Raw genomic sequence first — 23,539 nt, 5'->3', positions numbered from 1 at the left:
TGTTTGTCCTGGAAGCTTTTAATCTCTCCTTCTATTTTCAATGATAGCCTGGCTGGATATAGTATTCTTGGCTGCATGTTTTTCTCGTTTAGTGCTCTGAAAATATCATGCCAGCTCTTTCTGGACTGCCAGGTCTCTGTGGATAAGTCAGCTGCCAATCTAATATTTTTACCATTGTATGTTATAGACTTCTTTTCCCGGGCTGCTTTCAGGATTTTCTCTTTGTCACTGAGACTTGTAAATTTTACTATTAGGTGACGGGGTGTGGGCCTATTCTTATTGATTTTGAGGGGCATTCTCTGAACCTCCTGAATTTTGATGCTCGTTCCCTTTGCCATATTGGGGAAATTCTCCCCAATAATTCTCTCCAGTATACAGTCTGCTCCCCTCTCTCTTTCTTCTTCTTCTGGAATCCCAATTATTCTAATGTTGTTTCGTCTTATGGTGTCACATATCTCTCGAATTCTCCCCTCGTGGTCCAGTAGCTGATTGTCCCTCTTTTGCTCAGCTTCTTTATTCTCTGTCATTTGGTCTTCTATATCACTAATTATTTCTTCTGCATCACTTATCCTAGCAGTGAGAGCCTCAATTTTTGATTGCTCCTCATTAATAGCTTTTTTGATTTCAACTTGGTTAGATTTTAGTTCTTTTATTTCTCCAGAAAGGGCTTTTATATCTCTGGAGAGGGTTTGTCTAGTACTTCCATGCCTTTTTCGAGCCCGGCTAGAACCTTGAGAATTGTCCTTCTGAACTCTAGATCTGACATATTACCAATGTCTGTATTGATTAGGTCCCCCGCCTTCGGTACTGCCTCTTGTTCTTTTTTTTGTGTTGAATTTTTCCTTCTTGTCATTTTGTTCAGATAAGAGTATACGAAGGAGCAAGGAAAATACTAAAAGGGTGGCAACAACCCCAGGAAAATATGCTTTAACCAAATTAGAAGAGATCCCAAATTGTGAGGGGGGAGAAAGGGGATAAAAAGAGGTTCAAAAAGGAAGAAAGAAAAAAAAGAAAAAAGAAAAAAAAGAGAAAAGAATTTTTAAAAAAAGAAGAAAAATATAAAAAAGAAAAAATATGTATATTAGATAAACTGGTTAAAAACGTTAAAAAAGAAAAAGGTAAAAGTTAAAAAAAAAATTTTACCAGAAGGTGAGAAATAAAAACAAAAAATGAAAAAGAAAAAAATTAAATTAACTGCAAGACTGAAAAAAATCACAGGGAAAAAGCCATGAGTTCTGTGCTTTGCTTTCTCCTCCTCTGGAATTCTGCTGCTCTCCTTGGTATTGAAACCGCACTCCTTGGTAGGTGAACTTGGTCTCGGCTGTATTTCTTGTTGATCTTCTGGGGGAGGGGCTTGGTATAGTGATTCTCAAGTGTCTTTGCCTCAGGCGGAATTGGACCGCCCTTACCCTGGCCGGGCTGAGTAATCCGCTTGGGTTTGCTTTCAGGAGCTTTTGTTCCCTGAGCGCTTTCTGTAGAGTTCAGGAGGATGGGAATACAAATTGCGGCCTCCTGGTCTCTGGCCCAGAGGAGCTGAGAGCCCAGGGCCCCACTCCTCAGTGTGCCCTCAGAGAACAGCGCCCAGTTACTCCCATCTGCCTGACCTCTGGCCGCGCTCCGAGCTCACCGAGCCTGCGACGGGTTCAAGGTAACACCGAGCTGTGAGCTTACTGTCGGCTCTGTCTCTGTAGCTGGCTTTCCCGTTCTAATACCCGCAAGCTTTGCGACACTCAGACACCCCCGATCCTTCTGTGACCCTGCAGGACCTGAGGCCACGCTGACCCCGCGTGGGCTTCACCCCGGTTTAGCCTCTGGAGCGATGTCCCTCAGCGGAACAGACTTTTAAATGTCCTGATTTTGTGCTCCGTTGCTCCGCCGCTTGCTGGGAGCCAGCCCCTCCCCCCGGGGTCTATCTTCCCGTCGCTTTGGATTCACTTCTCCGCCGGTCCTACCTTTCAGAAAGTGGTTGTTTTTCTGTTTCCAGAGTTGCTGTTCTTCTTCTCTTCGATCTGCCGATGGATTTTCAGGTGTTTGCAATCTTTAGATAAGCTAATCTATCTGATCTCCGGCTAGCTGAAGTAGTCTCAGCCTGCTACTTCTCTGCCATCTTGACTCCTCTGCCAGTATCTTCTTGAAATTTAATAGGGATGCCAGAAGGACAACAGAAGTCTCTTCTGTATTATCACATAACCACATCTTTTTTTTTTTCAGCATAACAGTATTCATTATTTTTGCACCACACCATGGAATCTGTGCCCTCTCTAATACCCACCACCTGGTTCCCCCAACCTCCCACCCCCCGCCCCTTCAAAACCCTCAGATTGTTTTTCAGAGTCCACAGTCTCTCATGGTTCTTCTCCCCCTCCAATTTATCCCAACTCCCTTCTCCTCTACATCTCCCCATGTCCTCCGTGTTATTTCTTATGCTCCACAAATAAGTGAAACCATATGATAATTGACGCTCTCTGCTTGACTTATTTCACTCAGCATAATCTCTTCTAGTTCCTTCCATGTTGATACAAAAGTTGGGTATTCATCCTTTCTGAGGGAGGCATAATACTCTGTAGTGTATATGGACCACATCTTCCTTATCCATTCATCCATTGAAGGGCATCTTGGTTCTTTCCACAACTTGGTGACTGTGACCATTACTGTTATGAACATTGGGGTACAGATGACCCTACTTTTCACTAAATATGTATTTTTGGGGTAAATACCCAGTAGTGCAATTGCAGGTCATAAGGAAGCTCTATTTTTAATCTCCTACGGAATCTCCACACTGTTTTCCTAAGTGGCTGCCCCAACTTGCATTCCCACAAACGGTGTAAGAGGGTTCACCTTTCTCTGCATCCTCTCCAACACACGTTGTTTACTGTCTTGTTTATTTTGGCCATTCTAACTGGTGTAAGGTTGTATCTCAATGTGATTTTGATTTGAATCTCCCTGATGGCTAATGATGATGAACATTTTTTCATGTGTCTTTTAGTCATTTGTATGTCTTCTTTGGAGAAGTGTCTGTTCATGTCTTCTGCCCATTTCTTGACATGATTATCTGTTTTGTGTGTGTTGAGTTTGACCATAAGAAACCTGGGAATAAACCTAACCAAAAAGGAAAAGTATCTGTACTCAAGGAACTACAGAACACTCATGAAAGAAACTGAAGAAGACACAAAAAGATGGAAGACCATTCCATGCTCTTGGATCGGAAAAGTAAACATTGTCAAAATGTCTATATTGCCTAGAGCAATCTATACTTTCAATTAAAATTACACCAGCATTTTTTAAAGAACTGGAGCAAACAATCCTAAAATTTGTATGGAATCAGAAAAGACCCCAAATTGCTAAGGAAATGCTGAAAAAGAAAAACAAAACTGGGAGCATCACGTTGCCTGATTTCAAGATTTACTACAAAGCTGTGATCACCAGGACAGCAGGGTACTGGCACAAAAACAGACACATAGACCAGTGGAACAGAGTAGAGAGCCCAGAATATGGACCGTCAACTCTATGGTCAAATAATCTTTGACAAAGCAGAAAAAAATATACAGTGGGAAAAAGACAGTCTCTTCAATAAATGGTGCTGGGAAAATTGGACAGCTAGGTGTAGAGGAATGAAACTCAACTGTTCTCTTACACCACACACAAAGATAAACTCGAAATGGATAAAAAGATCTCAGTGTGAGGCAAGAATCCATCAAAACCCTAGAGGAGAACATAGGCGGTAGCCTCTTTGACATTGGCCACAGCAACTTCTTTCAAGATATGTCTCCAAGGGTAACGAAAACAAAAGCAAAAATGAATTTTTGGGACTTCATCAAGATCAAAAGCTTCTTCCCAGCAAAGGAAACAGTTAGCAAAGCAGAGTCAACCCAAGGAATGGGAAAAGATATTTACAAATGACAATACAGAGAAAGGGCTGATATCCAGGATCTATAAAGAATTATTCAAACTCAACACACACAAAAGAGATAATCATTAGTGTTTCATAGTTTTCAGAGTACAGATTTTTCACCTCTTAAGTCAAGTTTATTTGTAGGTTGTTTTTTTTTTTTTGTGCAATTGTAAATGGTGTTTTTTTTTTAATTTCTGGTAATTTGTTATTAGTATATAAAAATGTTACCTATTTCTGCATATTAATTTTCTACCACATAACTTTGCTGAATTAATTTATTACTTCTAGTGGTATTTTGGTGGAGTCTTTAGGACTTTCCATGTATAGTATCATGCCATCTGCAAATAGTGAAAGTTTAACTTCTTTTCCAATATTGATACCTTATAGACCAATGGGTTTTAATGCAACAGAGTACCAAATTCATTGGCAACTTTTAAAATTTTACATTGCAACTAATCTTTAGAAAACTATGTAAAAAAATTTGGGGTATAGTATCAAAGAAGAATATCCACAATTAACTGCAAAATGTATTAAAATCTCAACTCCTCCCTCTTACAACTATATATCTACATGAAATCATACTTTCTTTATAAATATCAAATAAAATCATTTCAGTAGGTTACATGCAGAACCAGATTATGAGAATCTAGTTGTCTATTAAGCCAGGGATTAAAATACTTGCAAAAATGTAAAATAATATGACTTTTTCTTACTATTTTATGTTCCAAAATATGGTTTTTTCATAAAATATGGTTTATGGTACATAGATTTATTATTGCTATTTTAAAATTGCTTCCAACTTTTTTGCTTTAATTTTGAACATATACAATATTTATGGATATGAACCATAAAAACAAAAGCTCTTTAGAGTTTCAGTAAAGTTTAATAGGGTAAATTGGATAGTAAGAAAAATGATTTTAAGAATCACTGATCTAATACATAAGAGTAAATTCAGCTATATCAATAATTTCCATGTGGTCTTTGTTTGTTATATCTCTTCTCTAAATTAAAATATAACTTATACAGAGTACAGCATAGAAATATTAAGTATACCTATCTTACTGACAGACCCAACTATAGATTATTTCTATGGCTTTCATATGGTCCCCAAAGGTAACCACAATTTTGACCTCAGCATCATAGACTTCCTTGTATTTTTTGAACTTAATGTAATAGTAATAACACAAGATGTGCTCTCTTTTCTTGACCTATTGAATATCCGTTTTTATAGTTTTTTATTAATATACAGTGCAATATTATTTTCAGGTGTAGAATTTAGTAGTTCATCACTTACATACAACACCCAGTGCTCACCACAATAACTGCCCTCCTTAAAACCAGTCACCTATTTAACTCATCACCCCACCCACTTCCCCTCCAGTAACCATCAGTTTGTTCTCTATACTTAAGAGTTTGTTTTTTGGTTCGCCTCTCTTTCTCTCTCTCTCTGCTTTTTTTTTCCCCCCTCTATATTCAGTTTTTTTGGTTCTTAAACTCCACATATAAGTGAAATCATATGGTACTTGTCTTTCTCTGACTGACTTGTTTCACCTAGCATAACTCTCTAGCTATGTCCACATCATTGCAAATGGCAAGATTTCTTTCTTTTTTAATGGCTGACAAATAATCCAGTGTGTGTGTGGGGGGGGTGTGCATGTGTGTATGCCATCTCTTCTTTATTTATTCATCAGTTGATAGACATTTGGGCTCTTTCCATAATTTAGCTATTATTGATAATACTGCTACTAACATCAGGGTGCATGCCTAATTCAATTATGAATTAATTTTTTTATCACTTGAGTAAATCTCTAGTAGTGCAATTGCTGGATCAGGTTGTAGTCCCTTAGCAAATTTGTTAATTACAAATGATGTAAATAAAGGGGAGAGAAAAAAGTAACGACTCAGGCTACTATGAGTCTGATATCACCCAAGCTTTATATTCTTACTGCCTATAAGATCATACACAAATAAAATAATAATTTCATAACCATATGTCTATATCTGTGTACTCGTATGTGAAAAGTGTACCTGGGGTTGGTAATGAAAACAAGCTAATATTAATGAATATTAACAATTTTAATATTTATTGAGAATTTTGTTTCTTTCTGTGTAAGGGCATTTAGGATACAAATTGAAAGTATTTAACAATGTCTCAGAAAGTTTCAATTACTCAAACATTCATAGGTACTTTTATTAGTTTATTTCTTTTTCTTTTAAGTGATGTTGATGATGGATATTACGGCATTGTACAAATTCATCAAAATTCAGCCTTGTAATGCCTGCATATCAAGAATATTTAGATACCCAAATTTTGAGATAATAATGATGATGGTGATGATAACAGTGATAATAAAACACATGACTAATTATAAATGACTTTAATTACATAATGAGTCATGCCTATATATTTTTATTAATTTGGAAAAGAAAATTAGTTTGGAAGAAGATAAATAGAACTCTTAAATTCCATAATTTAGAGGTAACTTTTGATATGTCTTAAATATTAAATTCATATGTTTTGGAAAAAATGTTTGGATAATACCATATGAAAACATAAATTCTGCCATTTTCAGTTGACATATAATAAGTGTTAACAGGATTATTCAGTAATATTATGACTAAATTAAAGTGCATCACATGCATTTTTTAATTGCCTTAACTATTTTCCTATTTTTATGCATATGCCTATATTTTTTCTTATGATAAAAACTTTATTGTCTTAAATATCAAATGGTTTATACATCACTTTTTTCTTCAGAAAGTTCCTATTAAAAAAAGAAAAATAAAGTGTTTCGATTATTTAGGGCTGACTTAACATTTCAGTATGTGACAAAAACTCAAACCCAAATCCATCTAGTTCACTCAGCTGCAGACAGGTCCTATGTCCAGCGCCTAAACCAAGGGCACAGTGCAGCCAACAGTGGGATTCCTGAGTTTGGTTTAAAGTTCTCAGAGTTTTCCCAACTCTCAAAACCAAAGCACTATGGGAGTGACTAAGCTACTGGCAAGCCTATTTTGCCAATCTGCCTAGTTTCTTAAAGATGCAGTAGTTTCAAAGCTTAAAGAAAGGTCAGAAAAGCAATACATGAGCAATTCCAAGAACAAAGGGGGGAAAAGAAGGGTTTCTATTTGCTAAGATTTGCCAAATATGGCTACAAAACTGGTAAACAAACCTTACTCGAGAGCGAAGGTCATTAGCCCAACTTGCCAGGACGACGAGATTTTGAATAAAAACGAGCAAATCAATGATCATTGCAGGTACACCGTGAAGAAAGCAGTATGATCAGTACACTGAACTGCTTTGAGTGCATCACTATTTCTAAAGGCTGATGGAGAGAACAGAGAACGGAATATAGTCGTTCAGAGAGACAGAGATCTCAGATGGAAGGCAGAAACTCAGAAAGCTGCAGGGCCTTCGGGGAAAAGAAAAGAAGTCCGGACAGCATCAGGTCATCTCAGGCTGAAGGAATCTGGAAACCAATGGGCTGATCTGACTGCCTGGGGTGAGAGAGTGAGAGAGTCTCCTCCTTTAAGCCACAGACACATTCATTCAAGGTTGTATGTAAAGCAAGCCCCTGATGAAGACGATCTTTTCCCAATAGACATTGATTTTCCCAGGGGAAAAAACATCCAGCACACCCCTTCCCCAAGTCGGCTAATGAAAACCTTTGTACAGTACACATTTAAAGAAATACGGTTCTGCAGAAGTTCTAATTTTGTGTTCTACACACACACCCCCGCCCCGGTCTTCTGTCATCTGCCTTTTTTCGGTAAAAGAAACATTCTCTAACTCCTACATCCTTGAACCATTTTCTCCATGGATTTCATTCCTTAAGATTGTGCCCTGAAGCTTACCAGCTAGATCCCTCTCGCCTTTTATAGCACCCAGGATCTCGATTACCAATCACCAATATGGAGCTGATAAACTTGTGAGTTCTTTAATTATAAGCCTCAGAAGTCACTAATAGGCAGGCCCAGAACTTCTACCTTTATGCCTCAGAATTACAACATATGTGGTGACATTTTAAATAATGGGTTGAAGAACGTCCTTTTAATGGAGCTAGCCTGTCAAAGATTAGGTAGAGCCTGGAATTCTCTTGTCAACAGTCCTGCCCACCATCAGGTCCCCCCGCTCACTACATCTTCTGCTCTGGATTCCTACCGCCACACCTTGCACTCAGCTTCTTTAAAACAGCAAATCCTACAGGATCCTCTGCTAAGTTCTGTTGGTCCACATGATCAGCATCCCAGGGAAGCCATGCTCAAATTTTAATTCCCACCAAAATGTGATGCTTCTGCTATTTGGAGAAACTAAGGCACAAGAGAAAATCAAGTACATCAAAGGCTTACCCCTAAATTATTTATTCACTGAACTCCTAGAAACACCTAACACTGAGAGGCCTCTAATGTATAGAACTGAAGCCATGATTTTACATTTCTAGTTCTCAAAGACACACTTCGAATTTACTTTGTTGTTAAGAGGAACTGGAGTTTTTAATTCTTTCAGGGAAAAAAAGCTATTTTTATTTTATGGAACGCCTAACACAAAAGGTTTACATTCCATCTTCTGGGAAGGGAAACTCCTAATAACTTGTTTCTTTCTAGTTCAGCTGCAGACTATACCAAATTAGAAGGAGAAGTTTGGCTTTTTGGTATTTGTGCTAGAGAATGGAAGAATGCATCATCTAATCAGCTTTTCTTAGGATAAGTCATCAGTGATAACAAGTCTGAAATACATCGCAGTTCAATTTATCCGGCTTGCACTCATTACAGGTGGCAAACAGGTAAGAAAAGGAAGTCAGAATGCACTGTAACTTTCCTGGCCAGTTATTTGCAAGGCTGTTTTTATATACATGGTGGGATAAAAGCCACCGTAAGTGGAGGATATATCTGTAGATACAAAAATCGTTTGCTTTTCAGTCTATGTAAAATTAACTGTAGAATATTTGTCAGTCACACATGTCTATATAAACATGAGCTGATGGTTAAACCAACCAAGTTTTTATGGCTTTTACTAGAGATAGAAAGCTGTGCTAAGGAAGAACAGGCAGGTTCCATTTTAACTAGTTATAAAATCGGTGACACAGAGTCTCATGTATCTTTCCATTTTTATGCAACCTTCTCTCGCTGGAGAAATGCTTTGGGGGAAAAACGCATGGGTTGTGTCTTCCTTTAGTACATATGGAGACAAGGAGCTCTGGGAGGTTTCAGAGGCTCCAAGGCAAAAAACATTTAACACCCACCCACCCACCATCTATCCAGTTCTCTTTGTCAAGCAACTGGTTATCTTTTTATGTTAATGGCTAAGGCCCTACATGTAGGATGAAGGCGACTGACTGGTGTCAGGAGGCCTACACAGGTACAAGTTTGGAAATCATTTTTATCAGCTCCAGTGGGCAAAACCTACAGGCTAGCCATTAGCTGTCTGGTCACCAAGCACACTGCTACACACCCGAATCAACTTAGGGTAAACCGCAGAAAAATCATATAGGATAATTTTCTTCTCTCTTTGGTGAATGAACAGAGACCACCGTTGAAGGTGAGCGATGACCACAGAAGCGTCCATGAATGGTCATGGCAAAGCAGCTGTCCAGTAAAGTGGCCTATTACTGTCTAGGGCTGACCAGTATCAGTCTTGTTGGCAACCTGAGGAGCTCACGATGATTTTATCTTATTTTAAGAGAAGTTAATCTTGAATTTATTCACTTTTTAAAGTAAGTCTAACTTTTTTTTTTTTTTAAGTCATCTCTACACCCAACGTGAGGCTCTAACTCACAACCGTGAGCTCGAGAGTTGCACATTCTTCCGACTGAGCCAGCCGGGCACCCTGAATTTCTGCACTTTCAGTAAAACTGACCATGAAGGTTCACTAGTGTCATGTTCCTTAATTCCCTTTGTGTTTTAAGAACTGCAAAATTTAAAAATGATTCAAAATACTAACAATTTCATACACTTTCATACAAATGATGGAGCAGGAAATACGGTTTTGAAAAATCTAAAGCAATTATACGTTAAAAAATAAATGATGACAAAGGACAAGGATATTTGGCAAGTGGGTTCAGCTCATTCATTCAAAGGAATCCTAACAAGAATACATGTACAGCTATAGGCCTATTCAATTTTCTCCTAAAAATAAATATACATATGTAAAAAGCTGTTATAATAAAACCTTTTCTGTGCTGATAGTCTACATCCCACCCAAATCTCTGCACTGTAAAAACGGAGTGGCCTTACCTCTGAGCAGTGCACCATTGCCCAGACAGACGACTAGGAGGCCCAGCTTCACGCAGAAGCCTTTTAGGAGGAGTCTGTTGTCACCGATAACTTCCCCTACCTCTCACCAATCCCACTTAGAGATTTATAAGCTTAGAGTAAATTCCCAATTACCACCCCATAAAACAAATACAGGGGCTGTTGCATTGCTACTAGATTTTGCTTCAATCATAGCACCAACTACTTAATTACAATCACAGCTCTAAGAGTTGGTTGACAGAAATCCTATATGCAGTTTCCTAGTGCATCTTATGTCTTTGGTGTGGGGCAGACAAAAGGGTCTGCAACACGTAATTGTCTACAAGAACACGTCAAGACCACCTGGCTGACCCCCTGTTCTAAGCGCCCTCTGGGAAACAGTAAAACCACAACTCCTTCTGTCGACCACCTCAACTCAGAGGGTTATGATGAATCTGTGTGACTTTCCATCACATCACTAAAGTCTTATCACACACACACAAACATCGCAGCAAAGGAAAAGAAGATGGAATAGGGTAGAAGAGAAACGTTTCTAAGCGCCCCCCCCCCAAAATTAAAATTTCAAAAACTCCTGAGATATGAGCCTCTACTCTGATTGTGCTTAATGACTCGAATTTTGAGGGAAAGAATAAACTTCCAAAGAGAGTAAGACTTTAGACAAAACCATTTAACACTGAGTTCACGAATCACCCTTTCAAAACATCTGTTTTGAACACATTACGAACTACAACTTGGAATCGGGAGTCGTTCTCAAAATTCTTTTCAGTAAAACCAAGATTTCAGATTCCTGCTAGGTACATAAGAGAGTTTATTTTCCAGGAAAAACTACCTAAAATCTATCCAGTAGGATTATTGCACAGTGGGGCCCACAGGACAATGGTTTCCAAGGGCTAGTCCTCATATAAAAAAAGGCCACAATAAATACATCTATATACTATGCCCCACTCTACCTTGACATCGTAAACACAAATATGATACGTCTTGCTTTAAAAAAGAAACTCCTAAGGAAAGAAAGGGATGGAAATCTCTACCAAGGCCACTTCAGTCAGAAACTGCAGTTGCTATTTCCGGTGCCATGAAGGACATCAACACAGAGACTGACCATTCCAAGCACCAAGGTGAACCAGTGACAAGGTTATCCCACTTCGCAATATTCCACTCAGATCACAGCTCAACCTGAGCTTTAGAAGAAGTTCCTAGTAGATGAGCTTTGAAAGGAAATCAACTGCTGGCGAACAACCCACTAGTGATCTTTAAGTTCATCATCATTACTAAGGGTTGAGGGGTGATCAGTAAGATGCTAACAACCCCGCCCCCCAGTCAATTCCAGTGTTTCTTGGCCATTTTTCACTTGTGATTCTTGAAGCATCACCAAGACATTTGCAAATGGAATTACAGACTCTTCCCTTTCCTGTCTGGGTAGCACCATGTTTCACTCTGATGTGGACTCCCCCACCCCCTGCAGTGTCCCACCCCAAACACTTGGCAATCCATGCAGCAGCAGCCTATGATGCACAAATCAGCCCAAGTTCTAAACCCTCCCACGTCATTCCATAAAAAGGTCAAATCCTAGTCACATGAATAAAAACATACCACTCTAGGAAATATTATTCAATTATCCTTCAATTTCCTGTCATAACTGATGAATCATCAATACACAGAGCACTAAGTGTAATTCCAAACACCAAACCATGTGATCCAGTTTGCAAATGGACAACTGAGACAAGTCATACCTTGCCTCCAGCACAGACACAGCCAAAATGGGAAGTTGATCTGCGTTTTAGCTGCACGGGTGGTGGGATTTCTCTTAGTTTCTGCTTTTTAAAGCATTCACTCTTATTCTAAAATGGTATGCTATACACAAAACCATCAATTTTATTCCAGAATACATCATCTTAATGATAATAAAAAGCTTTTGTATGCACATACTGCCAATACATTTTAAAAGGCCCAAATTTTAACAAAGAGAATAGACAGATTCATCAGACAGGAGATAAGTTACTTTGGCTGAAAAAAATTTTTAAAAAAAATCTGGCTCAACATTCTGCTTGCAGGTTTCTACATATACTGTATATGTGGTGAGTGTGTACATGTGTGTATAGCTTTTTTGAAGGGAATGGAGTATGGTCTAGCCCCCTGCTCCATGGTTATGTAGGAACTACAGTGTTCTTTGCTAGCAAAACAAGAAGTGCAAGGTCTGCATTTGCACCAACTCGATGCAAAGCCCCAAGAGCTTCCTGCAAAGTGAAGCTGGCACGGAGAATGCGGTTAATGTCTATGCCGGGAAAAATTAATGGTGAAAGAATGGAGGGACTTGCTGATGGCTGGCCGGGAGGTGGTTCAAATTCAAGACGTGACTCTGCAGCTCTGGGACAGACAACTTCTCTGGTCTCTGGCCTGTCTGGCACTGGCTTCTGTGTGCCCTGACCCAAATCTTCAACCAGTATGAAACTGGTTTCATACTTCGTTTGCTCGCAAGTGTGACTGACTGCATCCTCCTTGCCTGCTACGAGTTTGGGGGGAATGTCCACACCTAAGGTGCAGTGTGACTGATCAGACGTTTTAGTGGAGGCCAGAGTGGCAGAGCTGCTCTCCCTTCTGAATTCCCTAGACTCGGGGTCACTTTCCTTATCCATTACTAGGCCATTTCCCAGATCCCCAATGGTACTACTTTCGACGGCATCTACTCCAGCACCATCTGAAGCATCTGGTAACTTCTCTGCTCTCACCGATACAGATATGTTGTGATGAAAGGTGATTGTGAACTCTCTTCATTCTGGGTAACTGTAAGATGCTCACTTTGGGTCCATCTTTCAGAAAGGTCCTTAATAACTGTTTGGCCCTTGGTTACCATTTCAGACTGACAGGTAACTTCCCCAGATGTATTTTCTGAAGCTGATTTATTACTAATACCAGAAGTTCATGGAGTTCCTTCAAGGCTACTGTTAGAGATGAGCAGGATTCCTCCACTGACTCCACAGAGGGCTGACAACTGCCACAAAGTCTTAAAGAGGGGGAGCAATCCCCATCTTCTTTACCTGTTCCAGACATTTCAATGTTACTGTCTGGGAGCTGTAAATCCTGAGTGCAAAATTTCAGATGAAGGGTTACATTTTGATGGTTCCACTTCCATCAAGGGATTATCTAAGCTGAGAAAAGATGCCCCGATGTCCCTGACACTGGCCTGCTGATCATGTGCGGAATTACACAGAGCAATGAGGGATTCTTCAACCGTATCTACTTCCATAAGTGTTTCTGAATTCGAGCAGCCAAAGCACCCTGAAGGTTGAGTACTTTCTTCTGTACCCGAAAGGTCCACATTCTGTTGTAGCCTGTCTCCTTTCACTGCCGAAACACTTCTTCGCTGATTCTGTTGCCTTTCTCCAAAAAGCTCAGAGTCCTCTATGTTGCAGAGATGTTCTTGGTCATTTAGAGCATTCGGTTGTCTAACCCCGTGCTGTTCATTCCCTGGTTCCTTGTGCCACCGAAGGCCACTCACCTGAGGCAGGTTCTGATTTTCTGGATGCCGACCCTTCCCACCTAGAAGCCCCGGTGGTTCTTGCACCCTAGTGGTTGTGACAGGTACACTACCTTGCTGTCTTGTGTGGAGATGAGATCTTGGGCCCTGGGTGCTTCTTTCAGCAGATTTCTCCATGTTATCAGCAACAATGGCTTCTTCGGAGGAATTCTTCAAAGGCAGAACTAGACTGTGGTCTGCTGAAGAAGAACTATCAGGAAGATCCTGGAGAGGAAGATGTTCTTTCTTTTCAGAGGTTATCTGGAATTCAGCTGAAGCCTTCAAAGCCTTCACATCTTTAGGTTCGATGCTGTCAGGGTCACTGGGCTTGATAGGGCAGACTGAAGCAGAGACAGAGTGAGCAAGAATCATAGGATTACCAATCTCAGGACTCTGTCCTAAAGGATGGGATGGATGTTTACATCCATCTGAAGCTGGTAATGATGACATTCCCAGTGAGGTAGTTTCTTTACCACTTTTCTCTGGCCTGGGGCCCACTCCAGCAGCAGTACACACCACTACATGCATCATAGCTTCTGACGCTCTGCATCCTCTACGGACTTTTGAAGAGCTTCTGCTAGTTCCTGGTCTGCAATCTCCTCTGACCGCATGTCCTCTCGCCCAGCCCCATATGCCAACCGGGCACACTCCGGTAACTCTCCCTCGGGGAGGAAGGTGGTCTGAGAGCCGATGGTGCTGATCACGAGCACATTTTTCTTGAGGTCAATGGAACACTGATGCTGCTTTAGCATGTCCAGACCCAGAAGTATGTCCATGGGCTGCTCCTCAAGTATAGAGAACGAACACACCAGGAAATCACCTTCAATCTGAACCTGAGCTTGATGTACCCTTCCAATAATTTTCTGGGTGCCCACTCCTTTGGCGATCCCTGCCCACCGACGGTTCACCAGCCTCATTATGTTACACCTTTCTGCACAAGCTTGGCTCATAATAGTCATCTGGGCACCTGAGTCAGTGAAGGCTTTCACAGGGTGTTCGTTTACTTTGCAGTTAATATAAAGCATCACTACTTGGCCAAAACTTTCAGGAGCTTCTTCCATAGCTATCGTCATGTTTTCCTCAATGTTCTGTTGCCTTATATCTTCTTCTATTTTTGCCTGAGCTTCAAAATCAAAAGGGTCAGCAGAAGAGAGACGAATCCTTTCTTGCTCTCTCTGGGCTTGGTCCTGCTGCTGCTCCACCAGGACCCTAGAAAAATTCTCAAGGTCTCCACTGAACAGAGCATCTGCCAAGGGCGGGTGGCGTTCCTTCAGCAAGGACAGCTCATGGGGCAAAATGGTCAGCAGAAAAGAGACGAATCCTTTCTTGCTCTCTCTGGGCTCTGCCCTGCTGCTGCTCCACCAGGACCCTAGAAAATTTCTCAAGGTCTCCACTGAACAGAGCATCTGCCAAGGGCAGGTTGTGTTCCTTCAGCAAGGACAGCTCATGGGGGTTGGCCAGCAACATGTCTCCGAGCAAGGCCAAGCCCTGAGGAGATGAAGCTATGTCTCCAGGAGATGAGTGGGAATGCTGTGCCGGTGGCTGGCGCTGCGGGGACCCTGACGTGCCAGGTACAGCTATACTACGGAAGTCTATGCGGGGTAAGTTTGGGAACTGCACTGGAGGTCAAGGGTCGGCGTTCTCCTTCTGTTGTAAAATCACAACATCCCCATCTTTCAAGCCTTAGGAAGCCAGCAATCTGTGGTTGTATGTGAGAGGTCTTTCAGCATAGACAATCTGGCTCTCCGCTGCGTGGATGCCGGACTCGAGCTTGCACAGCGCGCAGAAATTGTGCAGCTGGAAGTCCGCCTCGACCTGGAGGGAAAAGGTCACCTCGGAGAGATCCCTCTGCACACAGTACACGGTGAGCAGCATGGCCCGGGCCCGACCCAACTCTGCTCGGCCCAGCCTTGGCGCTGGGCTGCGGGGCGGAGGGGCCTGGCTGGTGATGCGGGCGAATGGCAGGAGCTCCTCGCTCGCTCGCCCGCTTGCTCCTTCCCTCCCTCACACAGGCTCAGTGACTCCCTCCCTCCCGCCCTCACTACCAAGCACAGCGGCCGCCACTCGCCTGCGACTCCGTCTGCCTGCTTCTATATTTTTATTTTTAAAGGTCTTATTTATTCAGAGAAGGAGAGAGAGCATGCATAAATGAGTTTGGGGAGGGCCAGAGAGAGAGAGAGAATCTCAAGGGGACTTGGTACTGAACCTGACTCCACTTGGGGCTTGATCTTATGATCCTAAGATCATGACCTGAGCTGAAATCAAGTCAGACATTTAACTGACTGAGCCACCCAGGTGCCCCCCAATTTTTTTTTTTTTAAGAGAAAGAGTGCAAGTGAGGCTGGAGGGGCAGAGGGAGAGAAAAAGCTTAAGAAGCCACCCCCATGTATATGTATTTTTTTATTTCACAAGCTATGTTACTACAACAAATACATAGCAATTTTGCACTGTTTCCCACTATTATTTTATTGAGGTGAAATTCACATACCATCTAATTACTCATTTAAATCAATCAACATTTATGATTGAGTGGCTTTGTACATTTACAATGCTGTGCAACCAACAGAAATATATAATTCCAGAAAATCTCCAATGCCAAGCAAAAACAAAACAAAAAAATGAAAAAACAAAACAAACAAACAAAAAATAAACCCCTCCATAATCATTAACCTCACTCCATCTTGATTCATCCTTCCAGCTCCAGACAACAGCTAATTAGCTTTTTGGTTCAATGGACGTATTTATTCTGGACATACCAAATAAATGGAATCATACATACCTGTACAATACATAGTTTTTGTGTCTGGCTTATTTCACTCAGTACAGTATTTACATAGTTCATCTATGTAAAAGCACATATGAGTACTTTATCCTTTTTGTGGATTAATAATAATGCTGTATATGAATATGTCTCAATTCGTACATCCATTAGGCCGCTGATGGACATTTTTGTTCTATTTCTTGGCTAATATTGCTAATGTGAACATTGGTGTACAAATTGTTTTTAGGAGTCACATGGTAACTGTGTTCAATTTTGTGAATAAATATCAAACTGTTTTCCACATCTCATGTATAGATTTACATTCTCACTAAGAATGTATGAGGATTCCAGTATTTATACAAAATCTCCAACACTGGCTAATTTATAAAATACAGTAATTTTAAGGAATATAGGGTGTCTTATAGTGGTTTTGATTTTGTTCGTCTAATGACTGAGATTGCTCTTGTCTTCATGTGCTTGATAACAATTGCATATCTTCTTTCTAAAATGATTTTATTTATCTATTTGAGAGAGAGCCTCAGAGGGGAGAGGGGCAGATAGATATGGAGAGGGAGAAGCAGATTCCTGCTGTGCATGGAGCATGATGTGGGGCTCAATCTCAGGACCCTGAGATCATGACCCAAGCTGAAGTCAGATCCTTAATCAGCTGAGCCATCCAGGAGCCCCCAATGCACATCTTCTTCAGAGAAATGTTTTTTCAAGTCCTTCATCCATTAAAAAAAAAATTGAGACACATTAGAAAGCAAATAGACAAATGACAGGAGTAAGTCCTATGTTATCAGTGCTTCTATCAATGCATGTGGATTAAACTCTAATTAAAAAAAAACAAAGATTGGTTTTATGCCAGTACCATGCTGTCTTGGTGATCACAGCTTTGTAATAAAGCTTGAAATCAGGTAATGTGATGCCCCCAGCTTTATTTTAGTTTTTCAACATTTCCGTAGCGATTCGGGGTCTCTGCTGATTCCATACAAATTTTAGGATTGTTTGCTCCAGCTCTTTGAAGAATACCAGTGGAATTTTGATCAGAATGGCATTAAAAGTATAGATTGCTTTAGGCAGTATAGACATTTTAACAATGTTTATTCTTCTGATCCAAGAGCATGGAATGGTCTTCCATCTTTTTGTGTATTCTTCAATTTCTTTCATGAGTGTTCTGTAGTTCCTCGAGTACAGATCCTTTACCTCTTTGGTTAGGTTTATTCCCAGGTATCTTATGGTTCTTGGTGCTATAGTCAATGGAATCGATTCTCTAATTTCCCTTTCTGTATTTTCATTGTTATTGTATAAGAAGGCAACTGATTTCTGCACATTGACTTTGTATCTTGCCACGTTGCTGAATTGCTGTATGAGTTCTAGTAGTTTGGGGGTGGAGTCTTTTGGGTTTTCCATATAAAGAATCATGTCATCTGCGAAGAGAGAGAGTTTGACTTTTTCATTACCAATTTGGATACCTTTTATTTCTCTTTGTTGTCTGATTGCTGTTGCTAGGACTTCTAATACTATGTTGAACAAGAGTGGTTAGAGTGGGCATCCTTGTCTTGTTCCTGATCTTGACGGGAAGGCTGCAAGCTTTTTCCCATTGAGGATGATGTTTGCTGTGGGTCTTTCACAGATAGATTTGATGAAATTCAGGAATGTTCCCTCTATCCCTATACTTTGAAGCGTTTTAATCAGGAACGGATGCTGGATTTTGTCAAGTGCTTTGTCTGCATCAATTGAGAGGACAATGTGGTTCTTCTCTCTTCTCATATTAATTTGTTGTATCACATTGATTGATTTGCGAATGTTGAACCATCCTTGTAGCCGGGGATGAATCCCACCTGATCATGGTGGATAATCTTTTTAATGTGCTGTTGGATCCTGTTGGCTAGGATCTTGTTGAGAATCTTAGCATCCATATTCATCAGTGATATTGGTCTAAAATTCTCCTTTTTGGTAGGGTCTTTGCCTGGTTTGGGGATCAGGTAATGCTGGCTTCATAGAAAGAGTCTGGAAGTTTTCCTTCTGCTTCAATTTTTTGAAACAGCTTCAGGAGAGTAGGTGTTATTTCTTCTTTGAAGGTTTGGTAGAATTCCACAGGGAATCCGTCAGGACCTGGGCTCTTGTTTTTTGGGAGGTTTTTGATCACTGCTTCAATCTCATTATTAGATATCGGTCTATTCAGGTTGTCGATTTCTTCCTGGTTCAATTTTGGTAGTTTATAGTTTTCCAGGAATGCATCCATTTCATCTAGGTTGCTAAGCTTATTGGCATATAACTGTTGATAATAACTTCAGATGATTGTTTCTACTTCCTTGGTGGTCATTGTGATCTCTCCCTTTTCATTCATAATTTTATGAATTTGGGCTTTCTCTCTTTTCTTTTGGATTAGTGTGGCCAATGGTTTATCGATCTTATTGATTCTTTCAAAAAACCAGCTTCTAGTTTCATTGATATGTTCTACTGTATCTCTGGTTTCTACCTCAATGATCTCAGCTCTAATCTTGATGATTTCCCTTCTTATGTGTGGAGTTGGTTTATTTGTTGTTGATTCTCCAGTTCTTTAAGGTGTAGAGACAGCTGGTGTATTCTGGATTTTTCAATTTTTCTGAGGGAGGCTTGGATGGCTATGTATTTCCCCCTTAGGACAGCCTTTGCTGTATCCCATAGGTTTTGAACCGAAGTGTCTTCATTCTCATTGGTTTCCATGAATTGTTTCAGTTCTTCTTTGAGAGTAGAGAGCCCAGATATGGACCCTCAACTCTATGGTCAATTAATCTTCGACAAAGCAGGAAAAAATATACAGTGGAAAAAGACAGTCTCTTCAATAAATGGTGCTAGGAAAACTGGACAGCTATATATAGAAGAATGAAACTCGACCATTCTCTTACACCGTACACAAAGATAAACTCAAAATGGATAAAAGACCTCAACGTGAGACAGGAAACAAAAGCGAAAATAAACTTTTGGGACTTCATCAAAATCAAAAGCTTCTGCACAGCAAAGGAAACAACCAAGAAAACAAAGAGGCAACCCACGGAATGGGAGAAGATATTTGCAAATGACAGTACAGACAAAAGGTTGATATCCAGGATCTATAATGAACTCCTCAAACTCACACACATGAAACAGGCAAACATATCAAAAAATGGGCAGAAGATATGAACAGACACTTCTCCCATCAAGACATACAAATGGCTATCAGACACATGAAAAAATGCTCATCATCACTAGCCCTCAGGGAGATTCAAATTAAAACCACATTGAGATACCACCTTACACCAGTTAGAATGGCCAAAATTAACAAAACAGGAAACAACATGTGTTGGAGAGAATGTGGAGAAAGGGGAACCCTCTTCCACTGTTGGTGGGAATGCAAGTTGGTGCAACCTCTTTGGAGAACAGTGTGGAGATTCCTCAAGAAATTAAAAATAGAACTTCCCTATGACCCTGCCATGGCACTACTGGGTATTTACCCCAAAGATACAGATGTCGTGAAAAGAAGGGCTGTCTGTACCCCAATGTTTATAGCAGCAATGGCCACGGTCGCCAAACTATGGAAAGAACCAAGATGCCCTTCAACGGACGAATGGATAAGGAAGATGTGGTCCATATACACTATGGAGTATTATGCCTCCATCAGAAAGGATGAATACCCAACTTTTGTAGCAACATGGATGGGACTGGAAGAGATCATGCTGAGTGAAATAAGTCAAGCAGAGAGAGTCAATTATCATATGGTTTCACTTATTTGTGGAGCATAACAAATATCATGGAGGACAAGCGGTATTAGAGAGGAGAAGGGAGTTGGGGTAAATTGGAAGGGGAGGTGAATCATGAGAGACTATAGACTCTGAAAAACAATCTGAGGGGTTTGAAGTGGCGGGGTGATGGGAGGTTTGGGTACCAGGTGGTGGGTATTATAGAGGGCATGGATTGCATGGAGCACTGGGTGTGGTGAAAAGATAATGAATACTGTTTTTCTGAAAATAAATACATTGAAAAAATTAAAAAAAAATGCCAAAAAGAACCCCTCCCCAAAAAAAAAACAAAAACAAAACAAAGATTGGCAAATATCTGCTGACCACCTCAATTTGACACTGTCTAGGTGTTCTAGACAGGACAACTAGGTAAGAAAATGAGAAGAACATTCCACTTGTCCTTCCCTTGGATTCCTTGAGATAATCAGTATCATTTTTTCAGCTGGAAATCATTCTTGAATCCAAGATTTCAACATCCGCAAATCAGTCAATGTGATACAACACATCAATAAAAGAAAGAACAAGAACCATATGATACTCTCAATAGATGCTGAAAAAGCATTTGATAAAGTACAGCATCCCTTCCTGATCAAAACTCTTCAAAGTGTAGGGATAGAGGGCACATACCTCAATATCATCAAAGCCATCTATGAAAAACCCACCGCAAATATCATTCTCAATGGAGAAAAACTGAAAGCTTTTCCGCTAAGGTCAGGAACACGGCAGGGATGTCCATTATCACCACTGCTATTCAACATAGTACTAGAGGTCCTAGCCTCAGCAATCAGACAACAAAAGGAAATTAAAGGCATCCAAATCGGCAAAGAAGAAGTCAAATTATCACTCTTCGCAGATGATATGATACTATATGTGGAAAACCCAAAAGACTCCACTCCAAAACTGCTAGAACTTATACAGGAATTCAGTAAAGTGTCAGGATATAAAATCAATGCACAGAAATCAGTTGCATTTCTCTACACCAACAGCAAGACAGAAGAAAGAGAAATTAAGGAGTCAATCCCATTTACAATTGCACCCAAAACCATAAGATACCTAGGAATAAACCTAACCAAAGAGACACAGAATCTATACTCAGAAAACTATAAAGTACTCATGAAAGAAATGGAGGAAGACACAAAGAAATGGAAAAATGTTCCATGCTCCTGGATTGGAAGAATAAATATTGTGAAAATGTCTATGCTACCTAAAGCAATCTACACATTTAATGCAATTCCTATCAAAGTACCATCCATCTTTTTCAAAGAAATGGAACAAATAATGCTAAAATTTATATGGAACCAGAAAAGACCTCGAATAGCCAAAGGGATATTGAAAAAGAAAGCCAACGTTGGTGGCATCACAATTCCGGACTTCAAGCTCTATTACAAAGCTGTCGTCATCAAGACAGCATGGTACTGGCACAAAAACAGACACATAGATCAATGGAACAGAATAGAGAGCCCAGAAATAGACCCTCAACACTATGGTCAACTAATCTTCGACAAAGCAGGAAAGAATGTCCAATGGCAAAAAGACAGCCTCTTCAATAAATGGTGCTGGGAAAATTGGACAGCCACATGCAGAAAAATGAAATTGGACCATTTCCTTACACCACACACAAAAATAGACTCAAAATGGATGAAGGACCTCAATGTGCGAAAGGAATCCATCAAAATCTTGAATCCAAGATTTCAAATATAGTTTCATCACTTTTTATTTTGAAGTTTCATTTTTTCCAGATGCATTTATACTAAGTGAAAATTAGTATTAGTGTTTATGTTCCTTAGTTCTGACATATGCAGTGTTTGAGAATATAATCAATGAATAAATATGCAAATTAGAAACGAACTTCACCACTGTCTTAGTTGCCCTTGATGTCTAGCTTCAGAACCTTATATAAGCCCTGCCTGAGCTCCTTGTTCTTGAGTGCATACACCATGGGGTTGAGGGCAGGAGGAATGACATTGTGTAATACATTAAGTAGAACTGGGATGAGGGGAACTGTCATTGTTACACTATGGGTGATGGAAATTACTACGATGACAGTGTAAAAGAACAAGATTAGGATGAGGTGAGAAGTGCAGGTACTTAGGGCTTTGGATGCAGCTTTTGCTGAGTTCAGCTTCAGCACTGAGTGAAGTATCAAAGCATATGATAAGAAAATCAAACCCAGATCACTCCCCATCAATGCCCAGGCCAGAAGTACCTGGTATATGCTATTGATGGTTCTGTCATCACAGGATAAGCTAGTGACTCCAAGATTAGAGCACAGGCAATGCTCAATTTTGTTCTGTGAGCAGTAGTGTCTCTGAGAAGCCAACACTGGCACTGGGATGGCAGCCAGGCTAATTCTGAGTGCCATGAGCATGGTTGCTTTGACCACAAAAGATTCAGTAACTATTGATGGATAGCGTAGTGGTCTACAAATGGCAATATATCTGTCTATAGCCATACAGACAAAGATACCTGATTCCATGCCCACAAAACAGTGTATGACATACATCTGAGCAAAGCACTCTGGGAGACTGATGGCCTTAGCACTGAACCATAAGATCGCCAAAATCTTGGGCATGATGGTGGTGGCCAGTCCCATGTCTACCACAGCCAGGATCCCCAGGAAAGAGTACATAGGCTGGTGTAGTGTGGCCTCTTGTTTGATGGTGATCAGGATAAGGATGTTGGCAGTGAGAGCTAAGAGGTAGAGCAGAGCCAGGGGCAGGGAGATCCAGTGTTGCCAGGTATGAATGCCTGGGAACCCCATCAGAATGAACTCAGAGACTTGAAACTTAGAGATGTTGGAATCTCTGGGATCCTGGAACATTTTCACTAAGAGAAAAAAATATATATATTCAAAGTTACTATTCTATTTTAGTAACTCTCAGATAGTACTTGAAATGGAGTTACCTAGGTTCATGATACCAAATGGGGATTTGTGTTTATTATTCTCATTCCACTACTAACATTAATGGTATACTATTATAAAAGTGGAACTGTGATAGTGCATTTCATATTATAAGTCATTTAATCTCAAAAGCACTCTATAAGGTGGGACATAAGATTGCTACTTGGGGCCGCTGAAGTGGTTTAGTCTATTAAGCAACTGCCTTCAGCTCAGGTCATGATTTCAGGATCCTGAGATCAAGTCCTGCATCAGACTCCTTGCTCAGCTTGGAGCCTGCTTCTTCCTCTCCCTCTGCCGTTTCCCCTGCTTGTTTTCTCTTTCTCTTTCTCTCTCTCTCTCTCAAATAAATAAAAAAAATCTTAAAAAAAAAGATTTATACTCTCTCATCATTGAGTAATAGAACATTATAGTAATCTGGATCTTGCTTATTATCTTCCATATTAGGTCATGG

At 40.3% G+C, this 23,539-nt stretch overlaps 2 protein-coding genes across 2 annotated transcripts; both read right to left on the bottom strand.

Annotated features, from left to right (window-relative positions):
- Positions 1-11,994: 11,994 nt before the first annotated feature.
- On the bottom strand, positions 11,995-14,256 carry LOC116599480 (regulatory solute carrier protein family 1 member 1-like). Its single transcript, XM_032359336.1, is given in 4 exon segments — positions 11,995-12,902; positions 12,905-13,054; positions 13,057-13,232; positions 13,234-14,256. Coding segments are annotated over 4 exon segments (1,896 nt in total). The 5' UTR covers positions 14,193-14,256; the 3' UTR covers positions 11,995-12,291.
- A 7,791-nt stretch (positions 14,257-22,047) lies between these two features.
- On the bottom strand, positions 22,048-23,010 carry LOC116598088 (putative olfactory receptor 56B2). The gene has a single exon (XM_032356336.1). It carries the CDS (start codon positions 23,005-23,007, stop codon positions 22,048-22,050), a length of 960 nt encoding a protein of 319 aa, XP_032212227.1. The 5' UTR covers positions 23,008-23,010.
- Positions 23,011-23,539: the final 529 nt, after the last annotated feature.

The sequence above is a fragment of the Mustela erminea genome, chromosome 9 (genome assembly GCF_009829155.1).
Source record: "Mustela erminea isolate mMusErm1 chromosome 9, mMusErm1.Pri, whole genome shotgun sequence".
Taxonomy (NCBI): domain Eukaryota; kingdom Metazoa; phylum Chordata; class Mammalia; order Carnivora; family Mustelidae; genus Mustela; species Mustela erminea.
This window is presented reverse-complemented; position numbering and strand designations above follow the sequence as displayed.